This window comes from Passer montanus, unplaced genomic scaffold (assembly GCF_014805655.1).
Source record: "Passer montanus isolate IOZ18808 unplaced genomic scaffold, ASM1480565v1 scaffold38, whole genome shotgun sequence".
Taxonomy (NCBI): domain Eukaryota; kingdom Metazoa; phylum Chordata; class Aves; order Passeriformes; family Passeridae; genus Passer; species Passer montanus.
Genome location: NW_024368596.1, coordinates 7,704,278 through 7,726,486, shown reverse-complemented (window position 1 = coordinate 7,726,486; position 22,209 = coordinate 7,704,278). Strand labels below are relative to the sequence as shown.

General features: G+C 39.3%; 1 protein-coding gene across 3 annotated transcripts; it reads right to left on the bottom strand.

The window, feature by feature from the left end:
- Nucleotides 1-517: 517 nt before the first annotated feature.
- RADX (RPA1 related single stranded DNA binding protein, X-linked) lies at nt 518-21,755 on the bottom strand. Of its 3 annotated transcripts, none has more exons than XM_039717343.1 (16): nt 21,138-21,755; nt 19,618-19,760; nt 18,707-18,899; nt 15,386-15,494; nt 15,164-15,255; nt 14,947-15,069; nt 13,719-13,817; nt 13,010-13,177; nt 12,360-12,520; nt 11,752-11,945; nt 10,651-10,719; nt 5,898-5,977; nt 5,163-5,456; nt 3,819-4,001; nt 3,257-3,424; nt 518-2,440 (listed from the first exon to the last, which is right to left on the bottom strand). In XM_039717343.1, exons 1-15 carry the CDS (start codon nt 21,694-21,696, stop codon nt 3,279-3,281), a joined length of 2,613 nt encoding a protein of 870 aa, XP_039573277.1. In that variant the 5' UTR covers nt 21,697-21,755; the 3' UTR covers nt 518-2,440; nt 3,257-3,278. The 3 variants fall into 3 exon arrangements, with proteins under 3 accessions (XP_039573277.1, XP_039573278.1, XP_039573275.1); XM_039717344.1 differs by having other exon boundaries at nt 3,299-3,424; XM_039717341.1 differs by having other exon boundaries at nt 518-3,424.
- Nucleotides 21,756-22,209: the final 454 nt, after the last annotated feature.

Sequence of the window (22,209 nt, the reverse complement as noted above, 5' to 3'; positions counted from 1 at the left end):
TTAGCTAAAGATCAGACCCTGTCATCTTCTAGGAGAATAGTCAGCTGTAGACAACCTTGCCTACATTTCAAAACAAGGACTGAGCTTGGTTTGGAGTAAAAATCTTGTTTCTAAATCCTTGGGAACACCAGGCCATTTTATTAGGTGTGTAACACTAATTATTTTGTTTATAGGCTATATGAAAAATTAATCATCCATTCATTAAAGCTTGGGTAGGGCTCTTCCAACCGTCAGGGCATCCCTGCCATATTTTCTTCTTCTGAATGGTGGCAAGACACAGTGCTCTTGGTGATCTGTCAAACTTGTAAAAAACTACTAGACAGTCTCCCAATTATTTTGTCTCACTGCTGTTTTCTCCTTAATTCAAAACTCCTCCAGCTGACCTGCTGATTTTTACTGCAAATAAAGTTGCCTTTTTCTCTGTCCTCCCCTCACCAGTCTTGTTTGCACTCTGATCATGCTACCAAGTTCTGTTCCTGATCTTTTCTGCTTTGAGAAAGTAAAAAGGAAAGAAATGGAAAGAAACAATCCAAGATGTTTACATATATTAATTTGTTTATTTATATTCTCTTCTTTTTCTACATCACATTAACTCAAAATTAGTATTATCCTTGTAATCTATGACTTAGGACTTTTATACACTCAAAAGTACCACTAACTATATACACTCTACCTTCTTCCATTCTTTAAAATTAATGCTGAAAATACAAGAAACGTACATGTAAGGGTTTAGAGTATAGTTCTTTGGTCAGGTACACCTTCCACAGTAAAGAAATTTGCTCTTACATTATTTTACACTCAGCAGTAGCAATACACAGCAGCAATAAAGGTGATTCTCTTTGATGTTTTGTAGGAATAATGACTGTATCTTAGTTTAACATGACAAAACTATTATTTTGACAGACTCAAGTTGAAAAATCAATTTGTTTTACACTTGTGTTAATAAACACTGAAGGTAAAACAGCAAGTGGTTTCTTTGCAGAGGACCTTTGCTCCAGTGCTAGATTGGCAGGAAGCAGGGAGACAGGCAGAGTGGTAGAATCATTATAACACTGCAGCACTTCAGCCACTGAACTCAACATCCTAAGTCCAGTGTTATTTATCAGGATGGTGACTACAGAATGATCCAAAGCAGTAAAATTCCAAGTCTACTACAGGCATTGGATATGCACCAGCTGCACACAGACAACCTGTATTTCCAACAATGGCACCCCAATCTGCAAGAGTAAATATCTCTCCTTCCCAGCTTTGTGGGAAAAATTTCAAACACTTGAGTAAAATAAAATTATATCCTTTAATGTTTTAAAACATTATCTATATTCCACATAATTCTGATATTTCATTTAGTTAGGAAGTCCTGACATATAGGATGAAATTATTAATGCTTTATGTTTAAAGTGTACTAAGCAGTGCAATGCCACAAACAGCCTCAGGCTCCATTTCTATAGTGTGGGGTGAAGGAAGGTGGCTGGACCATCTCACCAATGTGGCTCTGTGACAATGTCAGCCACATCAGTCCTTTTGTACAAAGACAATGCCTTTAAAAATTGCCTAAAGGAAGAAGAGTTTCATTAAAATTAGACTTCCATCTGAAGTATATGTAAATAAAAAACATTGGCTGACACAGTCAGCGTGGCTCAGTTTGGAACATGAAGTGCTGTGTAACACTCACTCCAGAGCAATGGCCTCCCACCTTCACATACCCATGAGCAGCACAATGACACAAATAACACTGCAAGCAACATCCTGCTCTGCTTGGGTTGGTATATTTTCATTTTGCCTTCTTTGGGTACTCTGAAAGGCATGAGTTGACAAACATTGCTCCAGAACTAATACTTCTGATTCATATTAAATAGACAGATAAATAGTCACATTTGATTGACTTTTAGTCACAGTGCAATTTAACTTAAACTATTCCCCTTAAAATATTTTTCAACTGTAAACTACACTAGAAAGACACAATAATTTTATTAATTTCATGACTTTTTTAAATCTGAAGTTGCCTGTGAACTTGTATGTAACAAAATCAATTACATTCCACTGTCAAATTACCATTAATTAGGCTGCTAAAATGTGCGTAAGAATATATCTGTTCCTATAAATTAACTCTGTGGGCTTTGGTCAATAATGGTACAATTTACCTGGCAAGTCTCCGCAGTTCTTTCTTCTCAAAGAATTGAATTGAGAGCAGCATTTCAAATGGACAAGTAGCCAATTTGCAAAGAGCTCCTGCTTGAAAATAATTTTGTAAGAAACCAGTTCCTTAAGTGATTTGAGACTGTTTAACATGGAAGAAAAATGTGCTACTTGATTCTGGACCAGCAGGAGCCAGTTGCTCCTCAGTACAGGCAAAAAGTTGCCAAAATTTTCCAGTCCTTTGCTTTTATGGAAGTAGCAGCTTCTCATGGTTGCTGAACTCCTTCATGTTCTCAGAACACACCTAGAAATGATGTGACAAACTGTATATCCTGCCATAATTAGCACATCTTAAAGACAGTTTTATCTTGCAAAGCTCAAAGCAAGTTCCAATAAAAATTTCTTTTAAAAAATATTTCATTACTCATACTAATGAATATGTTAAAAACATTTGGATGCTATACTCACTACCTAACACACGTGTACAAAAGCAGACACATAAAAGCATGGCACCTGACCTTGCTCAGGTGAAAAGAACTGAAAGTGGTTTCCTGTATCATGGTACTGAAGGCACTATGGCATTTAATTCCTTTCACAGTAACCTTCAAGCCTAAAGAGCAGTTAGGCTGCCTCTGGTAGCTTTCACTAAAAAAGATCACTACAGAACATCAAAATTCTAATCCTCAAAATTATTCTAAATTTCAGCCTAAATTTTTAACATAGCCCATTAATTCTTTTGCAAACACTGCCTTAAATATTAGGAAAGCTTGCCTCTCTTCTCAGTTCTCACTCAGATATATACATTTCCTGTGTATGTTTGTGCACAGACAAAGAAAGACAGCTGACAATCACTTTGACTCCTTGGTATCCTGCCAAATGATCAGCTCACTGTACTGCCTATTCATCCTTCTTGAACATCAGCGACCAAGACATTGTCTAATCTGTTTCAAGTCTGAAAAATAAAGGCAACAATTGTCCTTCCCAGTTACATGGATGACCATTAAAAATGCCCTAAGAATTGTCATTTTATATTTGTGTCTGCTAGTTCTAGAAAAGTGCAATGTGTAGAGGGTGTATTCAAGTTACAGCAATTTTATTTCCCTCCTTTTGAACAACATACATTTGAAAATTAAGTTATTAAATTACACTGGGTCCAGCACACCTGGTTCCACTGTCTTGTAGATTTTGCTCAGAAAGACTTCCACCTTGTCATCACCCAAGTGACACATGTCCAAGACGCAGATAACATGTTTGCCATCGAGCTCCTCTGCTGCTTTTACAATTTCATCTAGAAGTAAAGGAAAGGTGGTTTTAAAAGGTGTTTACTGTATACTCTGTACAGAATAAAAAGGTGTACAGAATTGATAATGTTCTCCATACAGTAATGTTCAACCTTCTTTCAGTGAAAAATTTTATTCATAAATTCCATCACTAGAAATGACAGAATCAGAATTAGATATGAGTTTGTAGTTTGGATATTAAAATACTGTCTTCAGAGGCTGAGAACAGCTCCAGCAAAAACTGCCTTCAAAGTTCAGTATTACAGCAATTTACTAATGGTGGTGAAATGGAATTCACATCCCTTTCAATGAAGTAGTGAACTGAAAAGGATTAACTTGCACTGATAGATAAACCAAGAAATGATAAATGAGTAACATCAGTGAAAGTAACATCAGTCTCACCTGAAAGAGGAAATGTGTCATGAAGCCTCCCACTGCTGGTGGCCTTCTGCTGGCATGCAGAGATACAACTCATACAAGACAATAATTTATCATTCTCAATGTCTTCCAGTTGAAATAAGTGGGGATTGTCAGGGCAAAACAGTGGAAGAAAAGCAACATCTATTGCTACGTCATGGTTTATGCCTGTTGAAGAAAAATATTTTATGTTAGCAGAAAACTTCATATTCAGCCCATCAGCAACTTTGTGCACCACTTTTTTTTTTAACATACCACTGCACTGATTTTTATTTACATGTTTTTGTCCATTAGTTAATAATTAATGTCTAAAAAAATATATATGTTTCTACATAGGATTATACACAAGCACATTCAAATTGATATGATTTTATGAAATACTATGATTTAAAGCTAACAATGCTGATAGTTCAGAAAAACATTAAACCTTGGAAGCCATTTCATCTTCCTTTTAACTTTATCTGCAAATGCAGAGACATTAACTTTACAACCAGTAAAGTGTGCAATACAGTGCTACTTTCATCTTCAATATTGTATTGTCAGTCTCAGGATTCTAATGACTTCAAATATTCAAACACCTTCTCTGCAAATGTCCCTTAGCAAATAATGAAAACTTTTAAATTATGGCAACTTAACATGAGCATTGTTAAGCAAGGCAATTTCTGTCCCCTTTTAAAGGGAAAACAAAATTAAACTTAATAACCATCAATAAAGCTAGCAGATTCACATTAACTTGCATATTTATATTTTAATAAATAAAAATCAATCAACTGACACTTAATGTTAACCAGAAGCAGCATGGAGCAGTAAATGAATATGGCTAAAATACATTCTTTCATTTTCTGCCATGGAAAGAAGGCACTTTAGGAGCAACAGTATGAAAAAACCAACTCAATGAGAATAATGCTGAAAAGAAGCATTTATAGTTGCCTCTTTAAGAACACTAACTTGTTTCTGATAAACAGCTCTCCAGTGGAAAGTCAGCTGCCAAGTGCAATTGAATAATCTGCCTGAGTACCTTAGGACCTACTTCTAACTGAAATAATCCATAGTTTAAGGACTACACACATTCTTCAAATAACACTCGTAAGACTATACCCAAAACTGAAATTATACGAAAAGTGGTACTACAAACAAGATACTCAGGCATTTCATTTAAAAGGTATGTTTAATGAAAATAAAATTTACCCTAAATGGGGACTCTGTCAATAATTTTTCAAACCTCAGGAAATACTCAGAATCAACTGATTCCTTTAGAGAAATCCATTCAGTTTCTGATGAACTTACACTGCTCTTGCTTAACCTTTTTTATAAAGGCAAGCTACTTACCCAGAATTGTCACTTCATAATATCCAAGGCCATTAGCACTTTTAAACTCATTGATGTTTTTATCTGTTCTGGCTTCTGTTGGCTGGTGCACTGCTGCATGAAGGTTGTACTGTTGCATAAGTAAGTCTTTGTGCACATAATCAAATTTACATGGGATACTTTCTGGGAAAATTTTGCTGTGATGAAAATAATTCATTAACTTGTCTTTCACTTGCGCCCACAGGTCACTCTGCCAGGAATCACAAGTTCTTCCAGGCTCTTCAGTTTCAGCTATATTATTCACTATTTCTTGATCTATTATAAGCACAGAAAACATTTAGTTGCTTATATAATTGTATCACTCATGGTAAATAAGAAATGATTTTCATTAGAACATTTCAATTACGAACACATGGCAGAAATTAAAAGAGCTATGAGAAAATGTGAGGTCTTATGCCATAAAGTACTTTTGAGATACTAACCTAAATTGAAACTTCTATGAAGATATACTGAGAATTTATTGCCCATAATGGGAAACAATGCAATGCTGTCCTTTCAGCCATCCCTTAGAACCCAGCAGGGAACATTGAGCAGAATGACATTCATGATACATTGCTGCAGTGGTTCCCCAGAGGCTGATGCAACCACAAGTACTGAGGAACAAGGTTATAGGGATATCTTTGTTGCCTGGTTTGGACCTGAAGAAAAGAAGTAGTCTTAAGCCCCCTAATGACATAACAACTATTTGCAACGTACCTGTGCAATACTGCAAACTGTCTGATACAGCCTGTTCATTTTTATCTTGCACAGAATGTCCATGCTGATATTCATCTAAGCTATAAAAAGAAAATGATAGTGTGTATATGTGTATATATACATATTTATTTACCTTAAACCTAATTAACATCAAACTCTATGCAGCAAAAGACAGACTTCTAGTGATAAATGACACGAGCTCGAGTGAATGAGCTGATTCCTTATTGTGAGAGTTGTATGCAGCAGCTGGACACAGCGAGCCCCCCGTGCTCAGTAAATCAGCTTGGCAGAGCTCTGGACGAGCCCGGCCCGATTCCTGGCCTCGGGAAACACGCGGGGAAGGAAGGGTTGTACACCGGCAGCCGGTGTCTGCTGCCCTCTCCCGGCACCCGGCCGAAATACCACGCGTGACACGGCCAAACTCAGGGGACCAACGGGTGACCCGATCGCAAAAACCTGTGCTCAGCATGCGGCCATCGCCTTCAGCACCCAGACACACAGAAACACGAATGGAGCCATGCCAGCACTCCGGAATCCAAAACGACAGAAATGCCAAATCTCTACTTTCCTGTGGACATACTGTCCCGTTGTAATGATCAGTTCAATGAAGTAAACTAGGTATTTGTTAGACTTTCTTTTTTTAATCATAAAGTTTTGAATTAATGGTAAGAAAGTATTCTTTATCAATCTAATAAATTACCTAGGCATTATGCAGGACAAAAACATAAGAGGCACTCTGCAAGCAAACATGGTAAAATAAGCTCTTAGGCCTATATATTCCTTTCTTCTTTGATCCATTCCTCTTATTAGAATAAAACCCACTGTGATGTCTGAAAAACCTTAAGGAAAGGACTGTCCTGATTATCTTGCATCTCAAGTAACTGCAACAGGCAAGACTTTGTTAAGGTACCATTAAAATTCCAGACCATCAAAGTAGTTAATAATAATGACAAGATACAGACAATAAAAAAGGAATCAAAGATGAACATGCTGTTTGCTGGACAGCATATTGTACTAATATTCAATTTCATAAGGATTCATAGGTTTTAAAAATATTTCTTCTATTTCATACTAGGGTGTATCTTGAAAATTTCATGTCAACATTTCCTAACAAGTGGAAAATATCTAAAATAGTATCTAGTGAAAAGATGAAAGGAAATGCACTATGGGTTTTGAGTATGAAAGTATATTTTAAGAAATGCACTCCCATCATGGATGGATCATCACTGAAGCGACCTCTGTGTGATGTCCAAACCTAAACACAAAAGAATCCTCACTTAAGCAGTACAACCTGTGCAATTACTGCCCACAAAATTAATTTTCACTTTTGACATCTGGACCTGTCAAACATAAAATGAAACCCCAGCACAGTGTTAAGAAAGGCTTGCTCAGAAACCAACGAGTCAAGTCAGGTACACACCAACTTCCCTCCTCATTAAAGCAGAGGGTTGAACCAAGTCATACTGCTGACAAGTGGATATTGTGGACAGTGCATATCATGGGTTCTTTTCCTTTAAAATTGTCTAGATTTGGCACTGAATAAGCTCTGATTTAAAGCAAGTAAAGGCTCAGGAAAATATGAAAAAAACTTGTCACAATTTTTCCCTACTTCTTTCACAGATCTGCAGCTGGCATAATTTCTACCTGCCCAACACATTATTCCTCCAGGCCTGCTTAGTGCTGGATGTGTGGACAGCCTGACCTGAGCTAGGCTTGTAAGGGAAACTACTTGTCTCCAATACAGTCCAGGTGCTTCTTTGTGAATGAACCACTACGTCTGCAATGCACCTGAGGCCACCCAAATCCTTCCACTTACTGCATTGTGCTCCTGCTGTTGTACACCAAAACAGCCACAGCCTATTTTACCCATGCCAGCTTCAGGAGAACTTGTGCCCTGCCAGATTTGCTGTTTCCAGTCTGCACTCTGCAGACACCCCTTTTCACAGATGTCCACTTGAAAAAAATCCTTTCTTCATTATTTTCAGATACATTGATATTCAGCTTGTCATCATTTTATTTTCAAGTATTGTCACCAAAAATAACATCAATCAAAATATATGGCAGATCAGTATTTTCAGAAACTATTGGGAAAATAAGCATGTCCCATGCTTCACACATATTTCCTAAGCACTGGGAGTAAATGTGATAAATGAAATTAAGAAAAAAATAGTTATGACTTGCAGCTATGCCCAAACAATGCACAGAAGTAAAGTGCCTCAGAACAACACAAGAAAACATCCCACTCACTGATAAAACTGGTAAAACTTGCTTTATAGACTGGCTTGAAATGAACTGTTCTGACACCACTGTGATAAACACATCTACCACAGCAAGTAACAGAGAGACCAAAATGCCTTCTATGATAACTTGACAAGTCTACACAAATTCGGTTTTAGTATCTACTAATTTCTCCCTGACAAGTTCTGATTTATGTGAAAAAAGGGTTGTGAAGAAAACATCACATTCTGTGAAACTTTCGGTCACATAAACCTCAAGATGAATTTCCCTATATTATAGAGTCCCCATTTCCTAGCTGTCACATCCACAGGAAGGAAAAAATATAAAAGGGTCTACGTGACAAAAAAATACAGAAGTGAAAATTACAAGGACAGAAGCATGCAAACAAGTTCATTTCATGCACAGAGTAGGAGCACTTGGTGCAGAAGTTCCATGGTAACATGCTAAATTTACAAAGATTAAAACTCCAAGAAAACTACTGTGCTTTGTTCACTTCCACATAAAAATAATCTTGTCTGAAATTCCCGATCTTTTCTCATTCACCATCACCTCATTCTCCATAAATTAAATTACTTTGGAGTACATTAAATGCTTAGAAGTACCATTATGTGGAAGATCTTTACTAACAAGGATATAAAATATCAACAATAATACTAAATTACCCCATTTCTTTGTTCTTTCTGAAACCCTTAAAAATCAGGTAAGTTACCTCAGAAATGCAGGAACTGTAGCTGTCAATAAAAAAACCTCAAAATAAGCTCTTACTGCTTAAAATACTCAAATGAAACCACACACTGAAAATAACATACAAAGAACTTGATACAGAATAGTTTAAGTTAGAATATGTACTTTAAAACATATCTCTACTATTCGAGTCAATGATCCTTGTGGGCCCCTTCCAACTCAGAATATTTTCTAAAATATGTGAAGTTTGTTAAAACTACTATTGTTATTTCATCAACACATTTAAGTATTTCAGTGAGAGCTGACATTCTGCTACACCTAAGGAACAGAAAACAATGCAATTTTAAAGTATGTCAGCTAACTTTCTATTTTTCTTTGGCAATTTGGAGAATTCAGCACAATTCTACAGTTACTTACAGAAATACACGAGTTACCTTTTAATTATATAGAGTGAAACAGCTTTCCATAATCCAACACAGACTTTCTCCTCCTTTAGCTGGGGTTCTAGCACTAATGGCATAGAGTGGACACACAGGTAGCGAGGAGAGTAGCAGATTGAGAAAAGCAGAGAACAAAGTAAACATGCCTTAACTTCTGGCTTCACCTATAAGAAATGGGGAGAAGACATTCTTCCCATCCTCCCCCCACCCTGGAAAAGGCGGAACATTTCTCAGCAAGCAAGAAAACAAGATTCCTTACAGTCAAGGAAAATCTCCTGATTTTCCTATGGATTTGTACCCCAAGTCCCTGCAAAGTCCTGCACCACCTGCAGAACTGTGACCTTAAAGCCAGGTGAGCTTTTAATGAACCAGCTGCAAAATCAGGTAATCATTTCTCCTAGAAAATGCAGTTTCTACCAAAAGGACTAGGAAACAACAGACACATGGGTTCAAAAGAGTCTCATTTATCCCACAGAAAAAGCTGTTGCAAATTAACTTCCAATGAATGTGTTTCAAGAAAACAGCCATGCTTGTAGGGAAGCAGTACTGGCAGAATGGTCAACAACTTTGGTCAGCTCCCCCAGTACCACTGTTGCCCTATTGCTAGCAATGTGATTCTTGGGTTTAGGGGGGAAAAGGAAGAGATGCTAAAAGTAAATCAAAAAGGCAACTGTGCCATATACATAGTCATGACATAAATCCAAATCACTGCCAAAATACACAAACATCCTAAATGACTGACACCAAAGAGTTCAAACATTCAAGTTGTTCATGTTCTGTCTGGAATGAGTGACAAGAATTTATGGCCCTTAAAGAAAATGTACAAAGGAAAGTAGTTTGTACCCCCTGGTTAACAAATAAAAGCACTCATTCAGTTTTCTTAATAATTTCACTTTTGTAGTTATTCCAGCAGGTTCCAGACTTGACAGGGCTCTGGATTTGAAATTCCTAGGTGGACTTCAAAAAAACTCCACCTTCTCTGGAGCCAAGCTGAGTTATGTAACTGAGTTATGTAGCTGAGTGTGCTGGAGTGAAAGGAGCCAGGGAAGTGGCTTCCCAGGGACAACTATACTTACACCTCTGTAGCATCAAGAAAAATGTACAGCTCAGCCAGCACCAGAAAACCCATTAATTACCATGATGAACCCCTGTTATTATACATTCCCTTAGTAGTAGTAGTAGCAATATAAGATGTTTAATAACATGCTCAAAATTATGTTTCAGATGTATTTAGAGTTAGTGCAGACAAGTAAACAGAAAACATGAAACTTTACCCTAATCTGTTCTTTCATTTTGCTTCCTTAGAGATTCCCGATCTGGAAAATTTTTACTTGGAGTATTTTTGTTTGATTACTTCAATTATTCAACACAATTAATTTCATGTGACTTACCCAAGTTTTCTTCTTACAGTCCGCGTAAAATAGGGGTAAGATGACACAGGACTAACAGATGTACCTCCCCTTAAAGTAGGAAATTCACCATTACTTTTCAGTATCTATTTAAATGGAAATTCACAAAGCAAGGGACTTTGACATTTTTCTTTCAGACAGAACTAAACTAAGACACACAAATACTGGAAGTTTTCATATGCAAAAGAATCCACTACATTTTCTATACACTACCAAGACAGAACTTTTATTTACCAAGGTTTTCGTAATACTAAATCTTCATTCAATGCTAATTATGTTTAATTTCCTTTCCCCTCAAAATATACTAAATATCCAGTCTCTTCACACATTATGACTTATGAATGTGAAAAGTAAAGAAGAAAAGTATACCCTTTATAGTATGAGAAATCCACTGCAAAAAAACCAGATGTGACTGGCCTGACTTTTGAAACTTTCCATCTGTCAGTGTGTACACCAGGCTCTCAATAGTGAGTATGGCTGCACTAGATTTTACACAACTGTTGCAACAAAGAGCAGTCTTATACAAACAGGTACTTTACTGCTGAATTTAACACAGTTGTATCAGACAAATTGAAAGTTATTTTGAGCCCTTAGGTGAGCACATGATCACCATCTACTTACTGACAGCAAGTTACAGCTACATGCAGTACACCCCATTGCCCAGAAATCAAAATAAGGTGTGTTTGAAATTAAGGAACAGGTACACCTGATTCTGCATTTTCAGCCAAGATATATGATTTCCTCACATCACTGTAGCTGTTGTTTGTTCCACAGCTATGTCACTAAACTACATTTGGTTTAAGTATTATTAACTACTTTTATTTCAAATCTGTGAGCTTAATAAGTAGCTAGTATAAATATGAATCAGAAGAGAGCACTGCAACCTACTTCAATTAATCCTTCATTAGCATGAACAGTGTAATTGTCATCACCTGATGCTAGGAAAAGTACACAATTACTTTTCAAATATTAAACTGTATATGCTTTTAAAGCTTTCTTATTATTTTCTACAGCCTGGGCTCTGGTCTGATTTCTGAAAACACTTTTTAGAAGATCCACCACATATTAATGAAGAGAGCTTACTGTTCTGCATCTCTTCTGGATCTGCGTGTTGCCTTTCTCTTGACTGAACTCCCCTTTGACGGCCGAGCTTGGCGCTGATGTTCCCCAGGAGTGCAGGGTGGCCCCACAAAAGATTTAATTTCTTCATTTTTTCCCTTGTCAACAGAGTCTTCTTTGGACGCAGAAGAGCTTCCAAGAGACTGAGAGGTATCTTTCTGCAACAACAGTTAATTGTTTAAGATTTTCAATGCACTTAAAGCTATTTCTTCCAACTCAAAAACCTGCAAATTTCTGACAGTCACCTCACATCTAGCAAAAATTATATTCTAATCATATTAATAAGGTAAATTCTGCCTAGAAAGTGACAAGTGAGCATGTTGCAGCAGTGGCCTCTTCCACACTCCAATTTACAGGAGGTGATCAGTCAAATTAGTAACTTTGAAACAGTTACAAGTTTTACAGAGGACTGCCAAAATACTTTCAGAGAAGCACTGAATCACCACTTTTTAAAATTTTGCTCTCAAAAATCAGATTAAGAGACAATGTAATTAGATTCTGAACTCATATGCAAAATTCTCCATTCTAATGACAATTAATGCTGCTTTGGTGTTAACTGTCACACACCATACCTGGACCAGTTCCCCTCCTGGGGCTTCTTCAGCTGCATTGCTACAGCTGCTGTACCTTATGGCACTAATGATTCCCTGAACAGCAATTCGCTTGTGCTCTCTGTAGTGCAGCTCTTCAATCTCCTTCCCTATTTCGCTTATGGGTTTCAAAACTGATTCAACTGCAAAAAAGAAATTTCCATAATCAAGTTTTAGAGAAATGTAATACCAAAATCTCTAAACGCAAGACTAAAGAGAAGATTTTACTAAATATTAAATTGATTTAAACTTACTTAAACTCTTAATTTTAAAGAATTCTAAACATTTTGTTATCCACATCACATGGAAAAAAAATAAAACAATAAACCTTTTTAGCATCTGTTAGTATGCATTGTTGGACACCACAATTTCTATTTCAGGTGAAATATCCAGTTCAATGTAACCTTCAGAATAACTATTTTTAATTTTGATGTAGCAGAATATTCAGAGTAAAACTTCTGGGTATATGTGTAGCTCACATCAGCTTCTACAATTCTCCCAGCTAGGAGTGCAATATTTTCTGTGAGGTGAGGATTTAGCCTATGAAACATTTAGCCACAAAAGGGAGCTTTTCTTGGAGTAAGACTGACTGGAAAAGGCCACAAATCTTAAAGATATTTAATATATGATACCTTCATTGTTTTTACAGTATTTCAAAAAGCTGTCAGGAGGTCGTGGAAAAGGGTAATAGCCACCGATGACAGTTTTCTTCATTTGATCAGCTTCACTTTGCGATTTCGTCCACTGAATGAAGTTTTTCACTTTGGCATCCTTGGTGTATGGCTGGCCCTTGTGCCACCCTTTGAAGACAAAAATAATCAGGTATCAAAACCAAAGCAGGCAATTGACACCTGTTCTCATTTTGAAACTCCCCTGAACACTACCTATTAAAAACAAATTAAGAAAATCTTGACTAGAGAGTACAAAAAATGTCTTTTGTCAAGAGTGCTTTACAAAATGGGTACCCTGAATTCCTTGACTACACTTGCATGACACCAAACGTCAGACAAACATTAAATAACAGAAAAAACCAACACAACTAGCAAAAATGCTCCTAGAATACGAAAGCTGCAAGTGTTTTTTAAAGTTTTAAGTGGTAACCACCATTGCTACCCTATCAAAATATGAACTTAGTAAACATAAGTCTTAACCTAGAAATACTTTTTATAGGATAAACCCATTGTAATGCCTCACAAGAATGCCATTTGCCTTCTTGTCCTCTGCAATGATGTTTCCTTATTACCTCATAGGCTGTACTGATTTATTGTGCTGTAAAATGAAAATACCCTTTCCAAAGAAACAACATGAGAGTTACATAAAACTAGAACTAGTTTAAATTACCTGTAATGAATATTTGACTTTCATTTGAAGTCGTAAGGTAAACTGTCCTGGAAGGATTCTCAGTCATCACTCTCATCTGTGTGCACACCAAGTATGTCACTGGAGAAAAAAAAAACATCATTTTTTTTTCCTGACAGCTCATTGATTTTAGAATAGCAAGACTGACACACACTGGATTAATTTCATTAAGTCCTCTAAACAAGACAATTTAGTTCTTGATCCTACAAATGTTTCACACAGGTTTTGAGTCTCCATTATAAATTACCATATGGACATGCAATTAAATATTAATTTAATTTCAGCATAGATATTACAACTAAAACATGAGATACTTCATCAGGTTGGATATCACTGAAAGAAATAGTACAAATATTGGTATTAGATAGCTGTGTTTCTTAAGGACAAAAAGTATAAAATAATGTGAAACTATGGCATGCCACTGCAAAATTTCTAAACAGAGCTCAAACTTACTCTTTTGTTAGTATCTCAAACACTGGAATGTGATTCCTTCCCACTTCCCCAGAACACTCAAGATGAATGCAGCCATAATCTAAGCAGGATTGTGCAGCTGGCGCTGCATCAAATGATATAAAAAATGCACATCAACACCAACCAGTGTTAAAAATGGATGAGTGTTTGGAGAAGAGAAAGAAGGCAAGAAGAAATATTTAAACATCTTTTAAAATCAGTAAGGATTCCCTAGTTTAAAATTTATTAGTCTTAGCTTATGTGTGATAACTAACACAGCTGGGTGATGATGATGACTGCTGTTTGGGCAAAAAACACTGTTTCAAAGAAATGAAGCTTTTCCACTTTCACCTTTCTCTTCATTCAATCCTCTTAAATTATTCCTGTCTATAAAAAAGCAGGTATTTACAGGTCAAGAGGAGCAAGAGATTTGACCACCTGCTGCCTTTAATTCCCTCTGATACAAGAGATGTTGCCCAGGTTCTTCTTCACAGAAACATCTGAAATGAAGGTGATCAGAGGAGCCCCAGGCCCATCTGTCCATCTAATTGTTTACACTGACAGAATACAATTTGTAAGGGTTTCAAATATTTAAACTATTTTTTATTATTAAATTTTAATTTCTGATCCACTATCTTCTGCTTGAGGAGATAAATCGTGGCATTTGTTTAGTCAGTGGCAACTAATCTCAGAATTAGAAATTCACAATGAACTAGAAAAACATTAAAAACAATTATTAGTATTATAGAGAGGTGAATACTTGGATGAATACGCTCAAACACATCTGGCTGAGAAGTTGCAAACAATTCCAGTATGAACGGTTGGTCTGAGGTCCCATCAATGGCATGTGCCCAACGATACAGCCAGAAGTCTTCACTGTGTTCTAGATAAACAAATATTAAGAAAAATGTATAAGCATTTAATTAGAAATTTAGAAACTATTTGATAAGTTCTGAAAGTCATATTTGTAGAAAAACCTCTTTTTCTGGCTCGCTCAGCCCTTCCTACAAATGTCACAAGACCAATAACATCACAGGAATGATTGTGCGGTAAGTCATCCAGCTCTGACCTAAAAGCAAAATAGAAGAAAGCTGGGTAAGCTTTCTCAGAAACTCTGCAAAAAGCACTTCCAATTAACATTCACTCTAGGGCAGTGTAATTTAAATTCAAGCTTGATAACCAACAAAATTCTATTTTACCTTGTGATAAACCTATATTTAACTTCAGGTAATCCCCATTCTGGCTTAACCATTTCTTCTGGAATAATACTTATTTCAGTAGGAGGATCTCGAACATTAAGGCAAATCTCTGACAAAGAAAAAAAAAGTCAGTAACATTTACAGCATGAATACAAAGTATCATCATCATCATTGTTACAATAATAACATAACAAAAGTAACAACAACCCATAAAGAAATCGGTAAAGTTTCTTAAATACTGCAACTTTGTGAAAATATTCATCAATTTCATTGAGTTTGAGTTTTCATCAAAATAAAGTGAGGAATTGAGATACAACAAAGCAATTTTATCATCTGAGTAATGTTAAACTTTCCAACTGCCTACTTGACCAACTAGTCCAATCCAGGCAGTATTTTAACAGCAACTAATCCAACCATATTGATTAAATACAAAGTACTTTTTACACTAGCTTTGTTCTCAAAAGTCAGTAAGGTCTGGAACTGATGTGCAGAAAATGAAGTAAAACAGAAATGGTGCATCAGAATTTCCATATTTGATGCTAGTTCAATAGGATAGAAATACACCATGGCCATGGAGGAAAACAAAAGATCTTCCCATGCCTATTCTATAGCACCTGAAATTTTTAATTTATTTTTCAGACTGTTTAGATGCTAAATCACAAACATAGTGGAGCACTGGGGCAAGCAAGGTGTTCTTCAACCAGCAAGAGTGGCTTCAGCTTCTAGAATACACAAGGCAGTACTCTGTGGTCTCATAACAGGACAATTCTTGCTGGTATCTAAAAGATTCTGATGAAGTTTCTTGGGTTTGAGTACAGGATTATTCAAAAAATGCACCCAGAAAAGTAATTAAGTAGATATAAATAATGCATACAACTGTTTATGTAAATATCTGGTACCTCACCCTGGCAGTGCAACATTAGAAGGTGTTCTACTTCAAGTCAGACCCTCTACTCAGGAATACTCTCTAGGCTTCTGCTTTCTGGAAATGCATTCAGAGAACAATTGTGGTTTTGCATATGGTCGTTTAGCACAGTATTGCCTAGAAAATTCCCAAAACAAAACTTTCCCATGTATCAAAACTATCTCTCAATTGTTTCATTAATTTGAAATTAAATGAGTGATGATTTTGAGATTAAAGGAAAGTCATACACTCAGGTCAGGATTACCCCCTGGCTAAGGTCATTCCACACAAAAGCTGTCACGAGTGCCACACAAATTCACTGATGTGTGAGACTGAAATATGCACACTGCCTGGCAGGGGAATTCAAGACATTGGTACTAAGTTCCAAAGGTTTTAGGCTGTGAAATGGCACCTCTCAGCAAGTTCCACAATGCTGCAGCTGCAAGCAGGGGCCAGCAATGCAGAGCTCACTCCACAGAACTCCAGGGATGTGCCTGAAGCACGGTGCCTTGCAGGACTCTCCATCTGGAAACCCTTTAATACTGGGGAATTGGTAACTCTCCAGATGTTCTGTACAATACTTGCAGGTGAATGCTTCTAAGGACACACTGGAAAGTTGGGATTTGATGGTATTACAAATTTAAAATAAATGAAGAAAAAAGTGATTGTTACTTTTGTGATTTAGTGTAATTGAAACATGAAATATTGTGACACATTGGGCATATACAGAGATATTTAGTGAGGTAATAATTTCACTTCATCTGAAAAAAAACAAAACCCTCATGAAATGGAAGTTGCACAAAATCCATCTAACAAATGCTCTAGAATTTTTTCTGGGTATTCTGTTTTCTTGTGACTGTTCTTATAGGACATATGGTCATACCATGCACCCATGCATCATGGGATTATGTGAATTCATATTAAGACAAAATTCTCAGCTTTGTGCAAAGAACTGAGACTCCATACATACTTTTCTATGAACCAAAGATTTACAGTTTCTGAGTTTATCTGTGCACCATGGTGCTTTCCAGTGGAATGACTTCTAGTTCTTCCATTATACAGCTGTTACCCTTTACAGGCCAGTGGCTGAGCTGGCCATTTTGATCTGTTTGTTACCACTCCTACCCCAATAATGCTTGTAAGAAACCAGAAGTGCAGAGCAAATAGGGCCATGAAAATGCAGAGATATTTGCCCATAGAGAAAGTCACTTCAGATGGCATATTTTACTCTGTCTTCTTTGCATAGAAAGGTTTTGTGGCAATTTTAATTGTTGTCAGGGCTGGCTCGTAATTGTCATCACCTTCCCTCAGAAACTTCCATTTCTGGCTAAACATTTCTATCTCCTGACAAGTCATCACAAGTACTTCAGACACTTGAGATCTGGTTTTAACGCAAATATTTATCAGTCAGAGAAGATATTGCTTCTGGCAGTGAAAACATTGCTTCTTTCTGTGCACTGCAGTTAACTTTTTGTGCACTGTTTCCTAACTCCATTAGGAAACTGTCATTGTCAATAAGTTATACATACATCACTGCACTGCAGTTAACTTTTTGTGCACTGTTTCCTAACTCCATTAGGAACTGTCACTGTCAATAAGTTCTACATACATCACCCTTCACCAACACGCATATTGTTTCAAGAAGTTATTTGAATTTTCTGAATGTTGGCTGTCATTTTGTTCTGTTCATTAAATGCACAAAATTGGAAAAACCTCATATGGAGTGAGGGAACAGAGAAAACAACCCCAAAGCTGATAAAATCCAGCTTGAAAAGGCCATTATTGTTATATTGCAGGACTTGTATTTTTGTAGTATAGCTCCTTCAAGTATCTGCCATACTAAACAAATGGCAAGTAAGAAAATGCTTTTTTATAGCATTTTGCCAAGGAATATTCTTCATACACACACTCCCACAGTGATGCTCTTTCAGCACACAGAAGTCATCAGTTCAACTTTTTATTCTGTGGAGCAGTGCAGATACTCTGGGCCTTGACAGTTTACACTAAAATCTAAAGTCAGATGAGGTGATAATGTCCTTCAATGACCAGGAAAAAGGTGTGAGCAGTGTACAAGTGATATGTGTGTTATTAAGCAGGAAGTGGAATCAGATTTAAATTCACTACTAGAGGCCTATCTTTATAATCTCTGTTCCTGATATCAGGGATTCTTTTTTTATTTCTTTATTTTTTAAATAAAGGTTTTAACTAATTGTGGCAGTAAACTTTGTAGACATGATTCCATATAAACAGGGAAGAGCAAGACCCTGGATGCTCAGACACCTTTCAGAAGTACTAATTAAGGATTATATCTTATCAATTAGTCTCAGCAATGGATCACTTTCTATTTTGTTTCTATGGAGAACTACTTTGCACAGGTGTATTTCATAGATTAACAATAGGTTTCTGCAATACTTAACCAATTGTGGCAAATCTCTTCATCTGTGAATCCCCCGGGGTGGGGTGTGTTTTGAACGGGTAACTGGACTTGATGGCATACTTGGCAAGGAGGAGCACTGTGCCAACCTTCATGCTGTGATACCACTCAGGACACAGAGAATTCCACAAAACCATTGACATCATGCCTGAGCCATCAGCAACTTCAAAGTAAGCCTGAAGAAAAAAAGAGACAATATACAGTCATCTTATTTATTATCATTCTGCTAGGTTTTTATTTTGGATAATGCACCAGTACTTGACTCATAAATTATTTCTCTGATACAAATGGATGTAGAGGATGTTCCAGAACTTGTACTGAATGCTAGAGTAGAAAATATTCCCAATTTTTAATCTGGGCAAATGCTGAATCTGAAACTGAGCAGATCACTGAGCAGTAAAAAAAATATTTTTAAACTAACCCACCACACCTCCAAGAAGTTCAACACAAAAATATCACAAGCTACATATATTAGAAAAATCATTAAGAATTTTACAGTAAAATAATATGTCTGAAAGTCAACAGATGGGAGAATCAGGGTCTAGAAATAATTTAAACATATTGCCTTTTTTTTTTGACAGGACACACTAAGTCCAACTTTCAAAGCATAGAGACCAGAAATGTTTATGCTGTTAAACTACTAACACCTCGAAGTATCCTTTCCTTCACAAAACTCAAATGAACTATAACTGAAATTCATCCACTAAAGTTTGTAAACATATGATCACAAAATTCAGCATGTCTTGCTCTAGAGATCTCAGCATTTTTGTAAAGACAGCATTTTCTATATAAAATAGCTATAAAATAACTTTATGTGCTTACTATATGGGAAAAATTATTTCCAAATATCTTACAGCAATTTCAGTGTTAACCTATGCATTTATCCCTCTTTACCTGATAAGGCATATCCATTTTTTTCTCTGGTTTTCCATAGTACCTTAGTCTAGATTTGTGCAGGATTCTCACAAGAAGTGGATGGAAATGCACTCTGCTTCTCCATGTCATTTCCAGGTGACCAAGATTAGTCAGTTTGGAGACTAAGGTTAAGGGGAGGGGAAAAGAAAAGACCAACAAAGAGCATTCATGATTGAACGTCTAAGTTTTCAGGAGTAAAGTGGCAGGATGTTACATTTATTTTATTAATGTTTCTAACATTTAAAAAGGCTCATCTGCTCATATCAATCACCAGTAAAATTCTGTTATGAACTATGCACACAGCATAGTTTTGCTTTCTTTTTTTTTTGAGAGTGATGACACATTTTAAATTACACAGAAGTGTTGTTAGATGAGCAGAAGAGCTATGACAAAAACCAGAGGTGTCAGCCTACAAGGGTATCACACTCGTGCAGAAGTCCTGTTACACCTCTCTCCTCACCAAGCCTGAGCCCCCCAACACTGACCACGTTTTGGCTGGCAGTTTCTAAGCGTGAGCATCCTGCCCCACAGACCAGACACAAGACTATTACTGCACCCAGTGTTTTTGACAGCTCCCAAGACTGGGCACAAGCACCACAGCTACATATTTTCAGTCAATGTTCGTAGAGTTTAAAAAACTCTCTCAAAGCAACAGAGAATCAAAGAAGGGGCTGGGTTCAAAGGGGTCATCTCCTTCCAATATTCTGCCATGGGAGGGACACACTGCACCAGACCAGGCTGCTCAGAGCCCCATCCAAGCTGGTCTTAAACTCTTCCAGGGGTGAAGTATCCACAAGTTAACAACTCTGGGATACCTGTGCCAGGGCCTCACCATCTCCCAGGGAAGAGGTTTTTCCCACAGCAGCAGGTGAACTGTGTGTGGCACAGGTGGCACATTCCCAGTGGGGCCAAACACAGCTGGAGGATACCAGGAAGCTCAGCCCGGCTGCACAAGATTCTGTGATGAATCAATCAGGTTGGAAAACACCTCTAAAATCATCGAGTCCAACCTATGACCAAACACCACCCTGTCAGCCAGGACATAGGACATGGCAACAAGTGTTGCCTTAACGCCTCTAAAATCATCGAGTCCAACCTATGACCAAACACCACCCTGCCAGCCAGGCCGTGGCAACAAGTGCCACATCCAGTCTCGCCTTCAACACCTCCAGGGACGGTAACTCCATCACCTCCCCGGGCAGCCCATTCAAATGCCTAACCACCCGTTCTGTCAAGGAATTCTTCGCAATGTGCAAGCAAAACCTTCGCTTAAGACTGTGTGCCCTTGCATTGCAGGGAAAAGAGCCCGAGCCCCAGCTGGCTACACCCTGCGGTCAGGGGACTGCAGAGACCGAAAAGGCTCCCTGAGCTCCCTCAGCCAGCCCTCAAGGGACTTGTGCTCCCGGCCCTTCCCCAGCTCCGCCGCCCAACAAAGACGGCACCGCCCCCTCCCTCAGGGCGTCCCTGCCGCACCCTACAGCCGCCTCCTCCGGGCTTACCGTCCACATCCACCTGCACCGGCGGCCTGTCCGGTACCCACACGTCTCCATAGGGATCCTCGTTGTTCCAGAGCGGCAGGTAGTGCCTATTGTCCCCGCGGAGGGGCTGGAGCGGGCGGTGCCGGTCGGGCGGGGTGCCGGCGGTGGCGGTGCCGGCGCCCGCCGCCCGCTCCAGCCCCTCCAGGCAGAAGAAGCCGCGGTTCAGGCGCCTCTCGTCGTAGCGGAACGAGCAGCGCGTGAGGCGGAGGCGCGTGCCCGCCCGCAGGCGCGCGCGCTGCACCAGCCCGTTGAGGCGCGGCGCGAGGTGGCAGCGGTGCCAGCGCGCGCCGTCCGCCAGCGTCACGTCGTACCAGTACTGGCGGGGCGCGGCGGGCGGCGCCTGCGCCAGGTACCGCTCCACCGCCACCACCGTCACGGCCGGCGGCTCCGCGGGCGCCGCGCTCAGCTGCGAGGAGCCCTGCACCTCCTCAAACACCCTCTGCAGGCAGAAGGGCGCGCCGCCCTCCGCCGAGGCCGCCGCCCGGCTCTCCTCGGCGCGTTCCGGGGTAGGGTCCTGCATGACAGCGCCCTGGCCGCCCCTCCCGGGCGAGAGCCGCGGCCGGCCCCGGCAGCGCCCCGCGCCGCGGCTTCCCGCTGTCATGGCTGAGCAGAGGGCGCCGCCCCCGTGGCGCGCGCGCGGGGCGGGGCGGGCGTGCGCGCGCCGTTCAAACCGCCAACGGCCCGGGCGGGGGTGGGGACATGGCGACAGCGATCGGGACCGGGGAGCGGCTGAGGGAGCAGGGATAGGGCCCGGGGAAGCGGTCGAGAGGCGGCCGGGGAGCGGCGGCGGGCGGCCCCGGGTGTTCCTGCGCTAGGCCGGGGGCCGCGGCCGCTCCCGTGCTGGCTCGCGGGCCGCCCTCAGCGCTGCCCTGTGGCCGTGCCCTGTGGCCGTGCCCTGTCGCCGTGCCCGGCAGCTCGGGGCGCAGGTGACCCCCAGCGCCCCGTGGGTGGGACAGAGCCCTGATCGCCGAGCGGGTCCCTGCCTCCCTCAGAGAGCCCTGCCGCGCCTGTTCCTGCTTCCACAGCACTCGTC

Coding starts and splice junctions, on each gene's coding strand:
- RADX (XM_039717341.1), bottom strand. CDS start 21,696: ATGCAGGACCCTACCCCGGAACGCGCCGAGGAGAGCCGGGCGGCGGCC. Junction 13,818..14,946: donor GTTTGAGCGTATTCATCCAA/GTATTCACCTCT, acceptor TTTTTTCTCCAG/TGACATACTTGGTGTGCACA. Junction 4,002..5,162: donor TTATGAAGTGACAATTCTGG/GTAAGTAGCTTG, acceptor TTTCTTCAACAG/GCATAAACCATGACGTAGCA.